The sequence below is a fragment of the Oryx dammah genome, unplaced genomic scaffold (genome assembly GCF_014754425.2).
Source record: "Oryx dammah isolate SB20612 unplaced genomic scaffold, SCBI_Odam_1.1 HiC_scaffold_23, whole genome shotgun sequence".
Lineage (NCBI taxonomy): Eukaryota > Metazoa > Chordata > Mammalia > Artiodactyla > Bovidae > Oryx > Oryx dammah.
In genome coordinates, this window is record NW_024070207.1 from 60,951,266 (window position 1) to 60,971,486 (window position 20,221).

The following is a 20,221-nucleotide window of genomic DNA, read 5'->3' on the forward strand; positions in this document are numbered from 1 at the left end:
ACCTCTTCTTAATATCTTCTGCTTCTGTTAGGTCCATACCATTTCTGCACTTTATTGAGCCCATCTTTGCATGAAATGTTCCCTTGGTATCTCTCATTTTCTTGAAGAGATCTCTAATCTTTCTCATTCTGTTGTTTTTGTCTATTTCTTTGCATTGATTGCTGAAGAAGGCTTTCTTATCTTTTCTTGCTATTCTTTGGAACTCTGCATTCAGATGCTTATATCTTTCCTTTTCTCCTTGGCTTTTTGCCTCTCTTCTTTTCACAGCGATTTGTAAGGCCTCCCCAGACAGCCATTTTGCTTTTTTGCATTTCTTTTCCATGGGGATGGTCTTGATCCCTGTCTCCTGTACAATGTCACAAACCTCTGTCCATAGCTCATCAGGCACTCTATCAGATCTAGGCCCTTAAATCTATTTCTCACTTCCACTGTATATTCATAAAGGATTTGATTTAGGTCATACCTGAATGATCTAGCTGTTTTCCCTACTTTCTTCAATTTGAGTCTGAATTTGGTAATAAGGAGTTCATGATCTGAGCCACAGTCAGCTCCCGGTCTTGTTTTCGTTGACTGTATAGAGCTTCTCCATCTTTGGCTGCATAGAATATAATCAATCTGATTTTGGTGTTGACCATCTGGTGATGTCCATGTGTAGAGTCTTCTCTTGTGTTGTTGGAAGAGGGTGTTTGCTATGACCAGTGCGTTTTCTTGGCAAAACTCTATTAGTCTTTGTCCTGCTTCATTCTGCATTCCAAGGCCAAATTTGCCTGTTACTCCAGGTGTTTCTTGACTTTCTACCTTTGCATTCCAGTCCCCTATAATGAAAAGGACATCTTTTTGGGGTGTTAGTTCTAAAAGGTCTTGTAGGTCTTCATAAAACCGTTCAACTTCAGCTTCTTCAGCATTACTGGTTGGGGCATAGACTTGGACAACTGTGATACTGAATGGTTTGCCTTGGAGATGAACAGAGATCATTCTGTCTTTTTTGAGATTGTATACAAGTACTGCATTTCAGACTCTTTTGTTGACCATGATGGCTACTCCATTTCTTCTGAGGGATTCCTGCCCGCAGTAGTAGATATAATGGTCATGTGAGTTAAATTCACCCATTCCAGTCCATTTTAGTTCACTGATTCCTAGAATCTCGACGTTCACTCTTGCCATCTCTTGTTTGACCACTTCCAGTTTGCCTTGATTCATGGACCTGACATCCCAGGTTCCTATGCAATATTGCTCTTTACAGCATCGGACCTTGCTTCTATCACCAGTCACATCCACAGCTGGGTATTGTTTTTGCTTTGGTTCCATCCCTTCATTCTTTCTGGAGTTATTTCTCCACTGATCTCAGTAGCATATTGGGCACCTAATGACATGGGGAGTTAGTCTTTCCCATTCTGTTGTTTTCCTCTATTTCTTTGCATTGATCACTGAAGAAGGCTTTCTTATCTCTTCTTGCTATTCTTTGGAATCAAGATGCCAGGAGAAATATCAATAACCTCAGATATGCAGATGACACCACCCTTATGGCAGAAAGCAAAGAAGAACTAAAGAGCCTCTTGATGAAAACGAAAGAGGAGAGTGGAAAAGTTGGCTTAACCTCAACATTCAAAAACCTAAGAATGTGGCACCTGGTCCCATCTCTTCATGGGGAAATAGTGGAAATGGGCACACTTTATTTTGGGGGGCTCCAAACTCACTGCAGATGGTGACTGCAGCCATGAAATTAAAAGATGCTTACTCCTGGGAAGAAAAGTTATGACCAACCTAGACAGCATATTAAAAAGCAGAGACTTTACTTTGCCAACAAAGTTCCGTCTAGTCAAGGCTATGGTTTTTCCAGTGGTCATATATGGATGTGAGAGTTGGACTATAAGGAAAGCTGAGAGTTGAAGACTTGATGTTTTTGAACTGTGGTGTTGGAGAAGACTCTTGAGAGTCCCTTGGACTGCAAGGAGATCCAGCCAGTCCATCCTAAAGGAAATCAGTCCTGAATATTCATTGGAAGGACTGATGTTGAAGCAGAAATTCCAATATTTTGGCCATCTGATGCAAAGAACTGACTCATTGGAAAAGACCCTGATGCTGAAAAAGACTGAAGGTGGGAGGAGAAGGGGATGATAGAGGATGAGATGGTTGGATAGCATCACTGACTCAAAGGACATGAATTTGAGTAAACTCTAGGAGTTGGTGATAGACAGGGAGGCCTGGCATGCTGCAGTCCATGGGGTCACAAAGAGTCACACAGGACTGAGCTAACAAGGGACTGAACTGAACTGAGCTGAACCACCTAGGAAGCCCATAATCTTGTCAGCAACTCCACCCTTTTGAAACTCTAAAGAAAGACTGTTACTGCCTTGATCCTTATCACATACCCCTGTCTGACTCCTCCCTATTCACCAGGGAGGAATGCATAGCTCTTGAGGCACTAGCCTACTGTGTTCCCCCTTTGCCTGGCAAGGTAATAAAGCCATTCTTTCCTTCTCCTCTATAACTCTGTCTCCATATTACTGTTTGCCACACATTATTGATGAACAGAGAGCCAAGATTTTGGCAATAGGATGGCTTTATAACTTTGTCAGGCAAATGGGAACACAGTGGGCTCCTCCCTTTAAAAACTCTGTTTCCCAAGCCCAGAGGATTTGATGAAGGGTTTCATAATAATGGTTTAAGGGGCAAGGGAGGGTGGGGCCTGCACTCCTTTAATCTACTCTCAGGTGGTCTCCAAAAAAACCTGTGGACATTGACTCCAATCATGAAGTTAAAAGTTGCTTGTTCCTTGGAAGAAAAGCTATGATAAACCTAGACAGCATATTAAGAAGTGGATACATCACGTTGCTGACAAAGGTCCATACAGTCAAAGCTATTGTTTTTCCAGTAGTCATGTTATGGATGTGAGAGTTGGACCATAAAGAAGGCTGAGCACCAAGGAATTGATACTTTTGAACTGTAGTGCTGTGGAAGACTTTTGGGAGTCTCTTGGACAGCAAATAGATGAAATCAGTGAATCCTAAAGGGAATCAGTCCTGAATATACATTGGAAGGGCTGATGCTGAAGCTGAAGCTCCAATACTTTGGCCACCTGATGTGAAGAACTGAATCACTGGCAAAGACTTTGATGCTGGGAAAGATTGAAGGCAAGAAGAGAAAGGGATGACAGAGGATGCGATGGTTAGATGGCATCACTGACTCAATGGACATGAGTTTGAGCAAGCTCAGGGAGTTGGTGAAAGACAGGGAAGCCTGGCCTGCTGTAGTTCATGGGGTAGCAAAGAGTTGGACATGACTTAGCAACTGAGCATGCACACATGCATAGGTGGATTTGGCAGTTGGTGAAAACCGGAAGATACCATACACACTAGTTTTCCATGCCTAGCTCCTTCTCTATTGAGAAGGTTGAGGAAACCAGTTGGTGAAAATTCCAGTCCCATATTCCCTCATGTCTCTATGCTGCTAAAGAGTTGTTCTGATACAGCACCTGCTTGGCACACCATAAAATATCTACTGAATACAAGTAAAGGCATTAAAGGAGGAAGAGAAGAACAAAAATTGACACGAGACATAGAAAATGAAAGCAAAATCACAAAAATAAATCTAATTGCCTCAATAATTACATTAAATATGAGTGAGTTAAATAATGCAATCAAAAAACAAAGTTTGTCAGATTTTATTAAAAAAAAATCCAAGTATACCTTGTCCAAAGAAAATATATTTTAGATACAAAGATATATTTAGGTTAAACATAAAAGCATAGGGATTTCCCTGGTGGCCCAGTAGTAAGAGGCAGGGGATATATGTATACCTATGTCTGATTCATGTTGAAGTTTGACAGAAAACAACAAAATTCTGTACAGCAATCATTCTTCAATTAAAAAATAAATAAAATTTTTAAAAAGAGTTAAAAACAAAAAAAGACTCTACCCTCCAATGTAGGGTACAAGGGTTCAATCCCTGGTCAGGGAACTAAGATCCCATGTGCTATGGGGCAACTAAACCAACAAGCTGCGACTAGAGAGCTCACAAACCACAACTACTGAGCCCATGAACTCTGGGGCCTGAGCCACAAATAGAAGCCCACAGGCTACAATGAAAGAGTCTGTGTGCCACAACTAAGACCCAATGCAGCCAAATAAATAAATAAATAATTTTTTTAAAAAGTAAAAGCATAGGGGGGCGGTCCTAAGATGGCGGAGGAAGAGGACGGGAAGACCACTTTCTCCCTCACAAATTCCTCAAAAGTATAAGCATAGAAAATGATACACCAGGAAAACAGCCACCGTGATTTGACTGAGGCAAAAGTTGTTACTAGAGCTAAAGAGACATATTATGATGGTAAAATAGTAAATCTACCTGAAACATATATGATCACAATTATAAACATATATGCACCTAACAACAGAGCCACAAAATATTTGAAACAAAAACTGACACAAAACACAGAAAGGAAAAACAGAACAAACAGAAAGTAAAGAACAACAACAAAAAAAACAACAGAAGGGAAAAATTAGACAATGTAATAACAGAAATTTCAATGTATTATTTTATTTTATTTTATTTTTTCAATGTATTATTTTAATAAAGTAAATTATGCAGGAAGTTAGCAATTCAGAAGATCTGAACAATATAAACTAAGTAGACCTAACAGACTTCCACAGCACACTTTTATCTCACAACAGTAGAATATACATTCTTATTAAGTGCATATGGAACATTCTCCAGGATAGACCGTACAGTAGGCATAGAACAGGTCTCAAAAGATGTTAAATTATACAAAGAAAGTACAGTCTCTAGCTACAACAAAATTAAATTAGAAAAGAACAATATAAAGATCTAAAAAAATGCACAAGTATGTAAAGAATAATTAAAAACAAAAACCGACTAAACACTCCTAAATACCAACAGCCCAAAGAAGAAAATTCACAAGTAAAATCAGATAACACTTTGAATTGAATGTAAATTAAGACAAGAGACCAAAACTTACGTATGCAGTAAAAGCAGTATTGAAAGGGAAATTTATATATAGCTGTAAATGCTAGAAAAACAATACCTCAAATCAATAATCTAATAATTTATCTTAGGAAAGTAGAAAAGGAAACTTAACCCCAAAGCAAGTAGAAGGAAGGAAGGAATGAAGATTAGAGTGTAAATAAATGAAATAGAGGAAAGAAAATCAACCCAGAAAAATCAACACAACCAAAAGTCACTTTTTTGAAATGAGCAGCAAAATTGACAAGCCTTTGAACAAGGTCAGAAAACTCTCAAATTACTAAAATTAGTAATGAAAGTTGTTGTTGTTTAGTCGCCCAGTTGTGTCCAACTCCTTTGCAACCCCATGGATTGTAGGCCACCAGGCTTCTCCGTCCATGGGATTCCCCAGGCAAGAATACTGGAGTGGGTTATCATTTCCTTCTCCAGGGGATCTTCCTGACCCAAGGATCAAACTTATGTCCCCTGCATTGGCAGGCAGATTCTTCCCTGCTGAGCCACCAGGGAAGCCCATTAATGAAAGAGAGGACATCACATATTGACTTTACAAGAAAAACATTTTAAGATAATATTATGAACAACTGTACAACAACAAATTAGATAACTTAGAAGAAATGAACAAATTCTTAGAAAGACACAAATTACCAAAAAAATAAAAGAGGAAATAGAAAATCTGAATATGTAACAGTATGAGGGGAAGTGTTGCCTCCTGTGCTATTTTTTGGACAAATTTTTGAAAGATTGATGTTAATTCTTTTTTAAAGATTAGGCAGAATTATTAATTAACACTAAAAAGTCTTCCTATAAGGAAAGCCCAGGTGTAGACTGCTTCATGGGTCAGTTGAATTCAGTTCAGTCGCTCAGTCATGTCCAACTCTTTGCTGACAAGATTATGGGCTTTCTAGGTGGTTCAGCTCAGTTCAGTTCAGTCAGTTAGCTCAGTCCTGTCTAACTCTTTGTGACCCCATGGACTGCAGCATGCCAGGCTTCCCTGTCCATCACCAACTCCTGAATCTTGCTCAAACTTGTGTCCATCAAGTCAGTGATGCCATCCAACCATCTCATCCTCTATTGTCTCCTTCTCCTCCTGCCTTCAATCTTTCCCAGCATCAGGGTCTTTTCCAATGAGTCAGTTCTTCGTACCAGGTTGCCAAAGTATTGGAGCTTCAGCTTCAGCATCAGTCCTTTCAATGAATATTCAGGACTGATTTACTTTAGGACTGACTGGCTGGATCTCCTTGAAGTCCAAGGGACTCTCAAGAGTCTTCAACACCACAGTTCAAAAGCATCAATTCTTTGGTGCTCAGCTTTCCTTATAGTCCAACTCTCACATTCATACATGACTACTGGAAAAACCATAGCTTTGACTAGACGGACCTTCATTGGCAAAGTAATGTCTCTGCTTTTTAATATGCTGTTTAGGTTTGTCATAGCTTCATGGGTAAATTCTACCTAATGTTTAAAGAAGAAAAAAGAGCAGAGGAGGCAACACTTTCCCTCTCATTTGGTGTCCTGGCACCAAAACCAAAGACATCACAAGAAAACTACAGACCAACATTGCTTATAAATATAGATTAAAAATCTTCAAGTAAATAATAAAATTGAATATAGACATGTATAAAGAGACCTATGCATCTGACCAAGTGGGATATGTATCAAGAATGTAAGGTTATCTAGAGGAGTTGGATGGGGTGGGAGGGAGGGCATGGAGGGAGGGAACATAGGTATACATGTCTATGGTGGATTCATGTTGATGCATGGCAGAAACCAACACAACACTGTAGAGCAATTACCCTCCAATTAAAAATAAACTTCAAAAAAAAGAATGCAAGTTTAGTCTAACAAATGAAAATTAATCAATGTATCATGTTAGTAAAATAATAGACAATAAAACAAATGACCATATCAACAGACACAGAAAAAGCATTTGACAAATACTAGTACTTTTCCATGTTTTTAAAAAGCCACTCAACAAATTAGGAATAGAAAATAACTCCCTTAACCCAGTGAAGGGTGCCTATAAAATCCCACAGCTAACAATTTCATGACAAGTAGCTGAAAGCTATGATCAGGAACAAGAACAGAATGTCTACTGTCACTACTTCTATTCAACACTTCACTGGAAGTTCCAGCCAGGGCAATAAGACAATAAAAAGAAATAAAAGGCATGTAGTTTAGAAAAGAAGTAAAACTATCTCTATACACGACATGATCTTGTACGCAGAAAATCCTAAGAAATACACTCATACACACACACGTACATGCATGCACTCGACTATTCAAGATAATAAACGAATTCAGCAAGGCTGCAAGGTACACAGGATATAAATCTATATCCCAAGGTACACCTTATTTCTATTTGCATGTAATGAATAAGACGAAAATGAAATTATGAAAATAATTTCATTAACAAGAACATTAAAAGAATAAAATAGGAATAAATTTAATACAGTGCTAAATTTTCAAGTCTTGCAAGACTTGCAAAATAAGTACAAGACTCTCTAGGCTGAAAACTACAAAATATTGTTGAAAAAAATTAAAGACCTAAATCAACTGAAAGACATCCCAAATTCATGGATTGTCAGACTCAGCACTGTCAAGATAGCAATATACTCCAAACTGATCTACTGATTCAATGTAATCACTATCAAAATTTCAAATGTCCCTTTTTTCAAATTGATATGCTGATTATAATATTCATATGGAAATGCAAGGAACCTAGAAAAGTCAACATCTTGAGAAAAAATATAAAAATTGGAATTCTCATCACAAGGAAATTTTTTCTATTTCTTTAATTTTGTATCTAAACGAGATGATTGATACATGTTCACTAAAGTTACTATGATAATCATTTCAGGTTGTAAGTCAAATCATTCTGTACAACTTAAACTTATGAAGTTCTGCATGTCAATTGCATCTCAATAAAACTAGAAGAAAAAAAAAACTTTTAAAGTCACTCATGAAAGACAGGAAGACTGAGAAACTATTTCAGATTAAAGCAGATCAAAAAGGAATGATAAGGAAATGTCATGCATGATTCTAGATTTAGATCCTGGCCTCTGGCCTTCCATGGTGGCTCATACAGTAAAGAATCTGCCTGTAATGTGGGAAATGTGGGTTCGATCCCTGGGTCAGGAAGATCCCCTGGAGAAGGGAATGGCTACCCACTCCAGTATTCTTGCCTGGAGAATCCCATGGACAGAGGAGCCTGGTGGGCTATAGTCAATAGGGTTGCAAAGAGTCAGACATAATGAATGACTAACACACTAGAAAAGAAAAGGAGACATTGTGCAGTGGGTGAAATTTAAATGGCATCTATGGATTGGATGGTAGAATTCTATCAGTGTTACTATCTCAGATTAGGAGGCTTGCACAGAGGTTAAAGAACAGTATATGCTTCTGAGGAAATACACAGTGAAATATTCATGGGTGAAATAGCAATATGTCTGCAGCTTGCTCTCAGACTGATCAGAAAAGGAAACATTAAAAAAAAAAAAAGAAAAGGAAAAATTCTAATAGAGGTGAAAGGGGGAAAATGGCAAAAGTTAACAACTGTAGGATCTGATTTAAGATGGGTTCTTTGTACTTTTCTTTCAGTTTTTCTGTACTTTTGAAATTATTTCACAATAAATAATACTAAAAAAAGGCCAAATTTAGAAAACTCACATTTTCTGATTTCAAACTTAATAAAAAGCTATAGCAAAGAAGAAAATATAATACTGGCACAAAGACAGAATACAGATCAATGGAATAGAATTGAGAGTTCAAAAATAAACCCTTATGTTTAGGGTCAATTAAGTTTTGATAAATGTGCCAAAACAATTTAATGGAAGGATGAATTGTCCTTGCCAGTGCATGGCTCTGTGAGTTTTTGTCACAGGAGTTCTATTGTGAATTTTGTCACAGGGACCAAAATTGCAATTTTTGCAATAGGCATAAAAATATATATAAAAATACATTCCAAAGTTAAATGCAAATATTGGTTTGCAATTATTTATGCTGTTCCTTTCGTTCCATTAGCACTGATGAGTGAATAGATATAATGGTATTTTCTCTGCCTACAAAATTAAGTTCTGTTTAGCTCTACTGGTTCTTTCATGATAAACACAATGATTTGTGTTTCAATTTAACTAAGGTGGAGTAAATATTTTATTTTACCATATTTTGATCAGTACAAAGATATGCCAAAAACAAATTATAAAAATATTTGCCTAGTAAAGTAATATGAGTCATTCTTGTGCTAGAGGAAAAGAATAAGAAATCTAGGCAGGGGTGTAAAATACTCTTACAGTAAGAGACTGCAAATATTTAAAATAAAAAATACAATCTACCACCACTTGGCAACTAGAAGTTCTTAACCCAGGTGTTTAATCCATACTTGAATTAACTAAAATGAACAATTATGAAGCAGCCTTATATTCTGTAGGCATTTAAACTATTTCCTCCTCTTTTCTCCCATAGTAACTATTAGATTATGCACAGGTCAGGAAGCAACAGTTAGAACTGGACATGGAACAACAGACTGGTTCCAAATAGGAAAAGGAGTACATCAAGGCTGTATATTGTCACCCTGCTTATTTAACTTATATGCAGAGTACAGCATGAGAAACACCAGGCTGAAAGAAGCACAAGCTGGAATCAAGATTGCCAGGAGAAATATCAATAACCTTAGATATGCAGATGACACCACCCTTATGGCAGAAAGTGAAGAGAAACTAAAAAGCCTCTTGATGAAAGTGAAAGAGGAGAGTGAAAAAGTTGGCTTAAAGCTCAACATTCAGAAAACGAAGATCATGGCATCTGGTCCCATCACTTCATGGCAAATAGATGGGGAAACAGTGGAAACAGTGTCAGACTTTATTTTGGGGGGCTCCAAAATCACTGCAGATGGAAACTGCAGCCATGAAATTAAAAGATGCTTACTCCTTGGAAGAAAAGTTATGACCAACCTAGATAGCATATTCAAAAGCAGAGACATTACTTTGCCAACAAAGGTCCGTCTAGTCAAGGCTATGGTTTTTCCAGTGGTCATGTATGGATGTGAGAGCTGGACTGTGAAGAAAGATGAGTGCTGAAGAATTGATGCTTTTGAACTGTAGTGTTGGAGAAGACTCTTGAGAGTCCCTTGGACTGCAAGGAGATCCAACCAGTCCATCCTAAAGGAGATCAGTCCTGGGTGTTCATTGGAAGGACTGATGTTGAAGCTGAAACTCCAGTACTTTGGCCACCTCATGCAAAGAGTTGACTCATTGGAAAAGACCCTGATGCTGGGAGGGACTGGGGGCAGGAGGAGAAGGGGATGACAGAGGATGAGATGTCTGGATGGCATCACTGACTCGATGCACTTGAGTTTGGGTGAACTCCAGGAGTTGGTGATGGACAGGGAGGCCTGGTGTGCTGCGATTCAAGGGGTCGGAAAGAGTCAGACACGACTGAGCGACTGAAGTGAACTGAACTTTTAGATATCTTTTGTTTTGAATAGAATTTGTGTTTATCAGTTTCGTTTCGTAGAGTCCATTTCTTGAGGACAATACTTTGGTCTTGCTCTTCTTTGTCCTCCTGCTTTTAAAATTGATTGATTAATTAATTAATTTCCTTTAATCATCAAATTTCACTCTAATTTACTCTTCATAGGTAGGTGGGTATTCTGATGTGTTTAATGATTAGATTATGTTTGCATTTTTAAAAATGCATATTGTAGTAACTTGTACATATATTTTTAATTGTTGGCTTCCCAGGTGGTGCAGTGGTAGAGAATCTGTCTGCCAGTGCAGGAGATGCAAGAGACAAAGGTTTGATCCCTGAGTCAGGAAGATCCCCTGGAGTAGGAAATAGCAACTCACTCCAGTATTCCTGCCCGGGAAATCCCATGGACAAAGAAGCCTGGCGGGCTCCATAGGGTTGCAAAAAGTCAGACACAGTTGAGCACAGACACACATTTTTTGTTATTACATATCTCATTTGTCTTATTTTTTAAAATAACATAAATGGCATATTACATTTATTTTGTTTCTTACCCTTTTTCATAAAACATAGCCATCTGTGTTCATACAACCAATTTCTTCCAGCTGATGTATGGTGTATATCCACCACATTTCACCTATCCACTGTCAGTGATAGACAACTACATTGCCTTAAACTCCTTGTCACCATAAAAAAACACTGTGAGGAATATTATTCTATAAGTGTCCTCATGAACTTGTATATCTTTGTGATATACACTCAAGAAAAGAACTGCCATGCCATAGGATATGTATATATACTTAATTTCACTGAATAAATCCCTACCAACATTAACTAGAATTCTATTTTTCTCTAGCTTAATAAAGTGTTACCTCATTGTTCTAATATGCAGTTATCTGTTTTAAGCATTTCTTCATGTATTTATTAGTTTTAGTTTTTCTCTTCTATATACCTTGTTTATATTTTGCTGATCTTTGTATCCCCAATGTTTATCACCATCTTCTACACATTATAGGCATTAAGATATTTTTAAATCAATGAATGTATAAAAGAACAAGAATGGATGAAAGTATAAAGTACCCAGAAGACTTGTTAACAGTATGGGTGTAGAGGATAATTTAAGACGAGCCCAAGCTTAGAAGCTCATGTTCTTAAATGAAATAAGGAATACATTAGAAAAGTCAAATTTGGCAAACAGAAAGGAATTTTGCCCTTGTTGAATTTGATGCACCTAAAGATATCAAGTATGAATTTGGAAATGTGAATGAAAGAGGTGAACTACAGAGCCAGACTAAGCAGGGGGTATGGCAGTAGCAGATAGCCTAGTGATATGAGAAGTCCCTGGTAAGTCTCAGAATGACTGAGAGAAAAGATTCAGAAACAGCCAGGCCAAATCTACATTAAGTATGCAACTCATGACTTAGCTTAGAGTACTAATACTGATCAAGTCTATATAGCAGATGGTCTCACTCAGGGAGATTATAGAAATGGGTTACTTTTTCCCCCTAACATGCTCAAATTGTACTAAGCGAAATTTATTATCCACTATAGATTGCTACTACACTGGTTGTTTCAATGGTTTTTTTTTTTTTGGTCCATCAGTTCAGTTCAGTCGCTCAGTCGTGTCTGACTCTGCAACCTCATGTATTGCAGCACACCAGGCCTCCCTATCCATCACCAACTCCAGGAGTTCACTCAGAGTCACATCCATCGAGTCAGTGATGCCATCCAGCCATCTCGTCCTCTGTTGTCCCCTTCTCCTCCTGCCCCCAATCCCTCCCAGCATCAGAGTCTTTCCCAATGAGTCAACTCTTCACATAAGGTGGCCAAAGTACTGGAGTTTCAGCTTTAGCATCATTCCTTCCAAAGAAATCCCAGGGCTGATCTCCTTCAGATTGGTTGGATTGGTTGGATCTCCCTGCAGTTCAAGAGACTCTCAAGATTCTTCTCCAACACCACAAAAGCATCAATTCTTCCGTGCTCAGCTTTCTTCACAGTCCAACTCACATTCATACATGACCACAGGAAAAACCATAGCCTTGACTAGACGGACCTTAGTCGGCAAAGTAATGTCTCTGCTTTTCAATATGCTATCTAGGTTGGTCATAACTTTCCTTCCAAGGAGTAAGCGTCTTTTAATTTCATGGCTGCAGTCACCATCTGCAGTGATTTTGGAGCCCAAAAAAATAAAGTCTGACACTGTTTCCACTGTTTCTCCATCTATTTCCCATGAAGTGATGGGACCAGATGCCATGATCTTCATTTTCTGAATGTTGAGCTTTAAGCCAACTTTTTCACTCTCCTCTTTCACTTTCATCAAGAGGCTTTTTAGTTCCTCTTCACTTTCTGCCATAAGGGTGGTGTCATCTGCATATCTGAGGTTATTGATATTTCTCCTGGCAATCTTGATTCCAGCTTGTGTTTCTTCCAGTCCAGCGTTTCTCATGATGTACTCTGCATATAAGTTAAATAAGCAGGGTGACAATATACAGCCTTGACGTACTCCCTTTCTTATTTGAAACCAATCTGTTGTTCCATGTCCAGTTCTAACTGTTGCTTCCTGACCTGCATACAGATTTCTGAAGAGGCAGGTCAGGTCGTCTGGTATTCCCATCTCTTTCAGAATTTTCCACAGCTTATTGTGATCCACACAGTCAAAGGCTTTGGCATAGTCATTAAAGCAGAAATAGATGGGCAACCAATTTTCCAATTTAAATTATAAGACCCTAATAAGTTAGCTTTTAAAAACAACTCTAAATATATTTCACTATATTTTTAACCACCTTATTACTTACTTCTAGAAAGTATTCAGAAGTACATTGTACCAGAAAAACCATGAACACCAAAAGTACCCATTCATTGCCTTGCCCCTTCTAAGAAGCCCTGGAACACAGGTCACCATGCTATGAACAACAGGACTCATACACTGGCCAAAACTGACTGGACCATGATTCGTACCTGAGCCAAAGACAGCCAACAAGAAACTGCCTTGCCAAAGGGCCTGATGTGCAATTTCTGCCTAAGAAGGGTACTTTGCAGTGGTTTGTGCCTAGCCAACCTGATCAGATCCTGTCTCTAGGAAAGTCTGAATATGAAACACACAGAGTTAACAGAAGCAGAATAATGATGAGAATGACTACCAGCATTAATACAGTATCCTGAATGGTTCTACTTGCAATCTGTTTAGCTGGTGAGACAGTTTTCTAGGCATTCTTCCTAACCTAAATATTTTTTCATTAAACTACTATTTAAGATAACTTGAGGGTGGTGGGAGGGGGGTTCAGGGTTGGGAACTCATGTACACCTGTGGTGGATTCACGTCAATGTATGGCAAAACCAATACAGTATTGTAAAGTAAAAAATAAAATTAAAATGATATATAACATTTAAAAATCATTAAAAAATCATAAAAATGAATACCATCTCATAGTAAGGAAAAAAAAAAGATAACTTGATCTTGCATCTGTTCTTTATAAACTGAAAAGGCCTAATACTTTTTTTCTCTAACTTGTATGAAAGCCACAAATTCCCTCCTAATCCAGTGGGTCTTGAACCTAGCAACACAACAGAATCATTGGTGGAGTTTTAAAATATTAAAATGTCCCATCAGGGATGGGGGTCAGGCATAAGTACTTTTTTCCAGGATATCATATAGCACATAAGAATGAATGAACTAGCATACATGTGTAATGGCTTAATCTCAAAAATATAATATTGGGTGAAAGAAGGCAGATATAACAAAGTAAATATTGCATAATTCTATTTACATAAAGTTAAAAAATAGGCAAGATTAATCTATGGTGGAGGAGGAAAAAAGGGGAAAGTTTCTGGGCTGCTGGTAATGTTCTTGTTTTCTTTTAATTTGGGTGCCGGTTGAACAAGTATGTTCATTTTTTGGCAATTTACTAAGCTGCTTGTGATTTGTGTACTTAATTGTATGTATGCTACATTTAAACTGAAAACAAGTTCCCATTAAGGAGAGAAAAGTAGTTCTCCTTTGAGGTTCATACCACCCACCTATTCATCCTTAGCACCTGCCTCCCGGACACTTCATCACATCGAAGATTTAGGATCCTGGCCAATAGCCTTCTTCTATACTCTGTCTGCTGTGCTAAGTCGCTTCAGTTGTGTCCAACTCTTTGCAACCTATGAACTGTAGCCCACCAGGTGCCTCTGTCCATAGGGTTCTCCAAGCAAGAATACAGGAGTGGGTTGCCATTTCTTCCTCCAGAGGATCTTCCTGACCCAGGGTTTGAACACTCATTTCTTACTTCTTCTGCATTGGCAGGAAGGTTCTTTACCACTAGTGACACCTGGGAAGCCCTCTTCTATACTCTAAATCCTGCCATAACTCTGAGTGACTTTAATGTCCATGTGATTGAGCCGCTCAAAAACCTCACCTTGCTGTTCTTTGACTTCACCTTCTTAGAGCTTTCACTCTACTGCAGTTACACTCTCCATGAGTACACCCTGAATTTACCATTTTCTGGAACTTGTTAACAGCTTAAATTATAAACTCAATAAGCTTTTCTCTGACTACAACCTCCTATTTCAGCTTTGATTTCCTTACTGTCCTACTCCTGTTCTTTGAGCCAATTATATTATCTACCATAGAAAACTTTTTGTGAGAATTAAGTGAAATGATGTCATCAACAGCATAATACAATGTCTGACACACAGGAACTGCTCAGTACATGGTAGCCATATTTCAGTATTATGTATTTTATTATAAACAAACATTTTTCAGGACCCCAATTTTCCCCAAATTCACTCAACTTTTGGCATTAATGAAATGTGGCTTTTGACACTATATTTCTCCTGATCCTTTTAAATGAAAGCCAGTCCTCCAGCTATTCTCTCTGATTCAAGAAGTCAGGAGGTAAGATCAGTACAGACCTTGTTCTCAAGGCTAATTCCACATCAGTGTTCTATCATCATATTTGCTCAAAAAGCTCTTATCTTTCAGAATGAATCTAAACTATTTTGAGTTATCTAACCAACATTCAGGACTCCTTTCTACATTATCCCCTATTATTAAACTCTGGGGCTTCAAAATTAACACAGATCATCCGTTTTATACCTAGGCCTTACAGATGCTTCATCAAGATTAAGCCCCATGATCTGGACTCAGATCAGAGATGTCAGATTCAGATTGACCCCTTACAACTGTGTGACTGTGGCAGAGTTATTTAATCTTTCTAAATTTCAGCTTCTTTATCTCTAAAATGCTCATAACAACAACTACTCATTGGGCCATTGTGAAGCATAAATTCACATAATGCACTTAGCAAAATGCCTAGTGCAGTAAATGTTCAATAGTTTAATAGCTGTGATCACTATCATTAATTTTTAGTAGTTCTTGCACATTTCTCCCTGTCTCCAAACCTCCTCAGGTCTTCTGACATGTTTTTCCCCCAGTTTCATTGAGATTTAATTGGCATATAGTCTCCTACTTTTTTTAAATGAAAGACATCTTTTCTGGAACTTCCTACCACCATCTTAAGATCTCTTCCCTATTTTGACCATAACATTTTTCTAAAGAGTGATGTACACCTCCCTTTCAGGGAATGCAATGAGTAGTGGAAAGATCAGGGACTTTGAAGCCAAATATACCTGTGTTTGAACCTGGTTCTCCCACCTAGTAGCTGTATGACCTGGAGCCAGCACTTTTTCTAAGCCTCAGTTTTTTCATATGTAAAATGGGGATATTACCCCATTTCTTAGGGTCATCAACAAGATTAAAAGGAAATAATACATGTAAAGCAGCTGGTCAAAGTAGGTGCTAAATGAATGTCAGTTTCCCATCCCTTATCCTTTCCCTCAGTTCAGTTCAGTCGTTCAGTCATGTCCAACTCTTTGAAATCTCATGGACTGCAGCATGCCAGGTTTCCCTGTCCATCACCAACTCTCAGATCTTGCTCTAACTCATGTTCATCGAGTCAGTGATGCCATCCAACCATCTCATCCTCTGTTGTCCCCTTCTCCTCCTGCCTTCAATCTCTCCCAGCATCAGGGTCTTTTCCAATGAGTCAGTTCTTCACATCAGATGGCAAAAGTATTGGAGCTTCAGCATCAGTCTTTCCAATGAATATTCAGGACTGATTTCCTTTAGGAAATCCTTTCCCTAACCCCTTATAATCTGGGGATTCCCTAGTGGCTCAGCAGTAAAGACCCACCTGCCAATGCAGGAGATGTAAGAGACACAGGTTCCATCCCTGGGTTGGGAATATCCCCTGGAGGAGGGTATGGAAACCGACTGGGGATACCCATATGCAGGGAAGCCTGGTGGTCTATAGTCCATAGGGTTGCAAAGAGTCGGACATGACTGAAGCAACTGAGCACAACACAACACAACCCTTTACAATCTAGGTTCTCACTCTACCACTTCACTTCAGCTCTTATTAGCATTATGACTTTGGGGAACTTAATTGAATTTTCTTAACCTTAGTTTTTCATTTGTAAAATGGTGATCATAGTATCTTCAACATAAAGTTGTCTTGATAATTAAGTGAAATAACATACACAAAGTATTTTAGTAAGGTGCCTAGCCTTGTAATAAGCACTTAATAAATGGCAGCTACCAATGACTTATTACTGGCCAAATCAAAAAACTGTTCAACTGTCTCCTTCTCTAGGCTTCAGTGACAACATACTTTTCAGGTTTGCTTTTTAACCATTGACCACTCATTCTCTCTCTGTACTCCCTCCATGAAGTCCTTCTTTATTCTCTTCAACCAGGTGTGAGCTCTCTTCTGAACCCTCAGATCACTTTTTACTTCTTCTGAGGCAAGGCACTTCCCCTACTCTGAATCATTATCATTTGTTATACAATGCTTAACTTAATTTCTTTTATCTCCATTGCCTGGCACTTATTTGTTCATGCAGAATTTATTGAGTACCTAATATAAGTCATACTTGTGTTTAATACTAAGGATACAAAAATTAACATATAATTACTGCTCTCAAGTAGCTTATCATTTAGGAGGGTAGAATAGACAGTAAATAGTCTATTACTTGCAGTGTGATAAGTCCAAAGGTAAAAGTATGCCCAGGGTCCTCTGGGAGCACAAAGGCGAGTTACTTAAATCAGACTGGGGAGATCTGGGACACTGTCTTGGAAAAGGCAATTTGCATTTAGCATATGGGGAGGCAGTACACAAATCACTGTTAAATGAATCAGTGAAATATTAATAGGAACTAACTACATGAGGATGGTAAAGGGCACTTCAGACCCAGAGAAAGAGCAGGGTAAAAGTACGGATGTTAGGAGAGTTCCTGAAAGATGGGAAAAGAAGCTGGAAAGGCAAGGCAGGCTGGGCTGTTCTAGACACATAATAGTCTGATCTGAGCCCAGAGAACAGATGATGGAGTGCCAATAAAGATTTTTAAGTAGTGGAGGGACATAATCAGATTGGCATTTTAGTACTCTGGCAGTGCAGGGGAAAATGAATTCCATTAGAGCCAGGCTAGAGGCAGCAAGTCCAGCTAGACGGGTGTTGTGGTAATTCAAATAAATTATGAATGCAGAAGAGAAGAGCAATGGCAACCCACTCCAGTATTCATGCCTAGAGAATCCCTTGGACAGAGGAGCCTGGTGGGCTGCTGTCCATGGGGTCGCACAGAGTCGGACACGACTGAAGCGACTCAGCATGCATGCATGCATGAATGCAGAAATGAAGTGAGAACGGCTTATCAAGCCTGATACAGAGCTTGAATTATTCATATCTGTATCTCCTGCAAGAGTGCATTTTACACTTACAACCTGCTACAAATATCTACCCATAGATATTTGTCGACTACTGTTACTGAAACTTACTTAGGGAATTGCAGTTGGCAGCCAGTTGGGTCACTTCCTGTACAGATTCCTAAGTAAAAGAATCATTTCGCATTGCAGAACTCAAAAGAAACAGGTTTGTTATTCAAACCCGTAGAGTAACAGCAGTGAATACAAACCCGCGCACTGCAGAGAGACCTGGTCTATTTTACCAGAAATAATTTTCTAACGAAGTCCTTCAAAGGGTTGTGAGGCTCCGCCCTACGCACCCAGACAAATGCCCAGGCTTCTTTTCTCTTTGTTTCGGCTCAAGACACAAGTCTGTTTGCTGCTCGTCGCCCAGGCGGCCATTTTCACCCAGCAGTTTCCCAGTTTTCACCCCACCGCCGTATAAAGTCAACAGCAGGGAACTGAGGAGAGTACAGTTTCAGGCTGCTGCTGCTGCTGCTGCTAAATCGCTTCAGTCGTGTCCGACTCTGTGCGACCCCAGAGACGGCAGCCCACCAGGTTCCCCCGTCCCTGGGATTCTCCAGGCAAGAACACTGGAGTGGGTTGCCATTTCCTTTTCCAATGCATGAAAGTGAAAAGTGAAAGTGAAGCCGTTCAGTCCTGTCCGACTCTTAGCGACCCCATGGACTGCAGCCTAGGCAGGTGTATTGAGGCTTCAAACCGGTTAAAGATTCCCTGACCTTGCTAGTTCTCTCGCAACCTCATCTCCATCTCGCCTCTTGCTGTGGGACTCCTTTTTGAAGTTAGGAGGACTCCTTCTTTGGTTATTATAGTGCTATTAGCACTCCAGAAACTAAGCAAGGTATATATATATATATTTGTTTTACTTACCCTAAGGGCTGCCATAGCTGTGACCGCCTCCGCCCAAGTCGTCGCACGGAGAGCGGAAAGGGACAAAACAGTTCAACTAGATTCCACTTAAACTAGCCTCAGCCAGTCCCGCCACTCGCCGGCTGGCTCCGCCCTTTCTCCGCCCTTCTAGTGCTGCTCTGGGAAGTTGCAGCAGTTCGTCCTCTCTGGGGAGAAATGACTTAACTTTGTGATTGATTGTCGCTGTCCCTGATAACACCTTTCAGAATATATTCTCCATAGTCCATTTGAAAGGTGCTTTTCAGGGTGCAGAACTTTTCATTGTGTTAGTTGTTTCTGGTATATGAGATTTTTCTAGCTGAGGGCTTAAAATCCAAGTTCAGCTGCCTTAATAAATACTGACAGTGAAAGTCTCTCAGTCGTGTCCGCCTTTTTGCGATCTCATGGACTATACAGCCCACGGAATTCTCCAGGCCAGAATACTGGAGTAGGTAGCCATTCCTTTCTCCAGAGGATCTTCTCAACCCAGGGATTGAACCAAGGTCTCCCTCATTGCAGGCGGATTTTTTTACCCTGAGCCACCAGGGAAGCCCGTCTTAATAAATAACTAGTCACAAAAAAAACGGGTTACTTCTACAATACATGGGCAAGTTCATACAGTCTAAGACTATGTGACTAAGCACCTACTATGTGCCACAAATTTGTTCAAAGTAGAGAATAATGTAATGCCTTCCCTCATGGAGCTTACAATTTCAGGAATAAAAGAGAAACAGACAAATGTTACAAAAAGCCAAGTGCTATGAAGGAAAATAAAAACAGTATGGGGATGGGGTGTGAATTTACTGATTTCAATCCATTCAGTTCAGTTCATTTGATTTGCTCAGTCGTGTCTGACTTTTTGCTACCCCATGAATCACAGCAAGCAAGGCCACCCTGTCCATCACCAACTTCTGGAGTTCACCCAAACTCAAGTGCATCAAGTCGGTGATGCTATCCAGCCATCTCATCCTCTGTTGTCCCCTTCTCCTCCTGCCCCCAATCCCTCTCAGCATCAGGGTCTTTTCCAACTCTTCGCATGAGGTGGTCAAAGTATTGGAGTTTCAGCTTCAGCATCAGTCCTTCCAATGAACACCCAGGACTGATCTCTGTTAGGATGGACTGGTTGGATCTCCTTGCAGTCCG

At 39.3% G+C, this 20,221-nt stretch overlaps 1 protein-coding gene across 1 annotated transcript in view; it reads right to left on the bottom strand.

Annotated features, from left to right (window-relative positions):
- APOOL (apolipoprotein O like) overlaps positions 1-19,160 on the bottom strand; it is an 89,733-nt gene extending 70,573 nt beyond the window's left edge. Inside the window, exon 1 of the mRNA XM_040265624.1 lies at positions 19,061-19,160. Coding sequence (XP_040121558.1) covers positions 19,061-19,075 — 15 coding nt within the window. The 5' untranslated portion in view covers positions 19,076-19,160. The remainder of the gene's footprint in view (positions 1-19,060) is intronic.
- Positions 19,161-20,221: the final 1,061 nt, after the last annotated feature.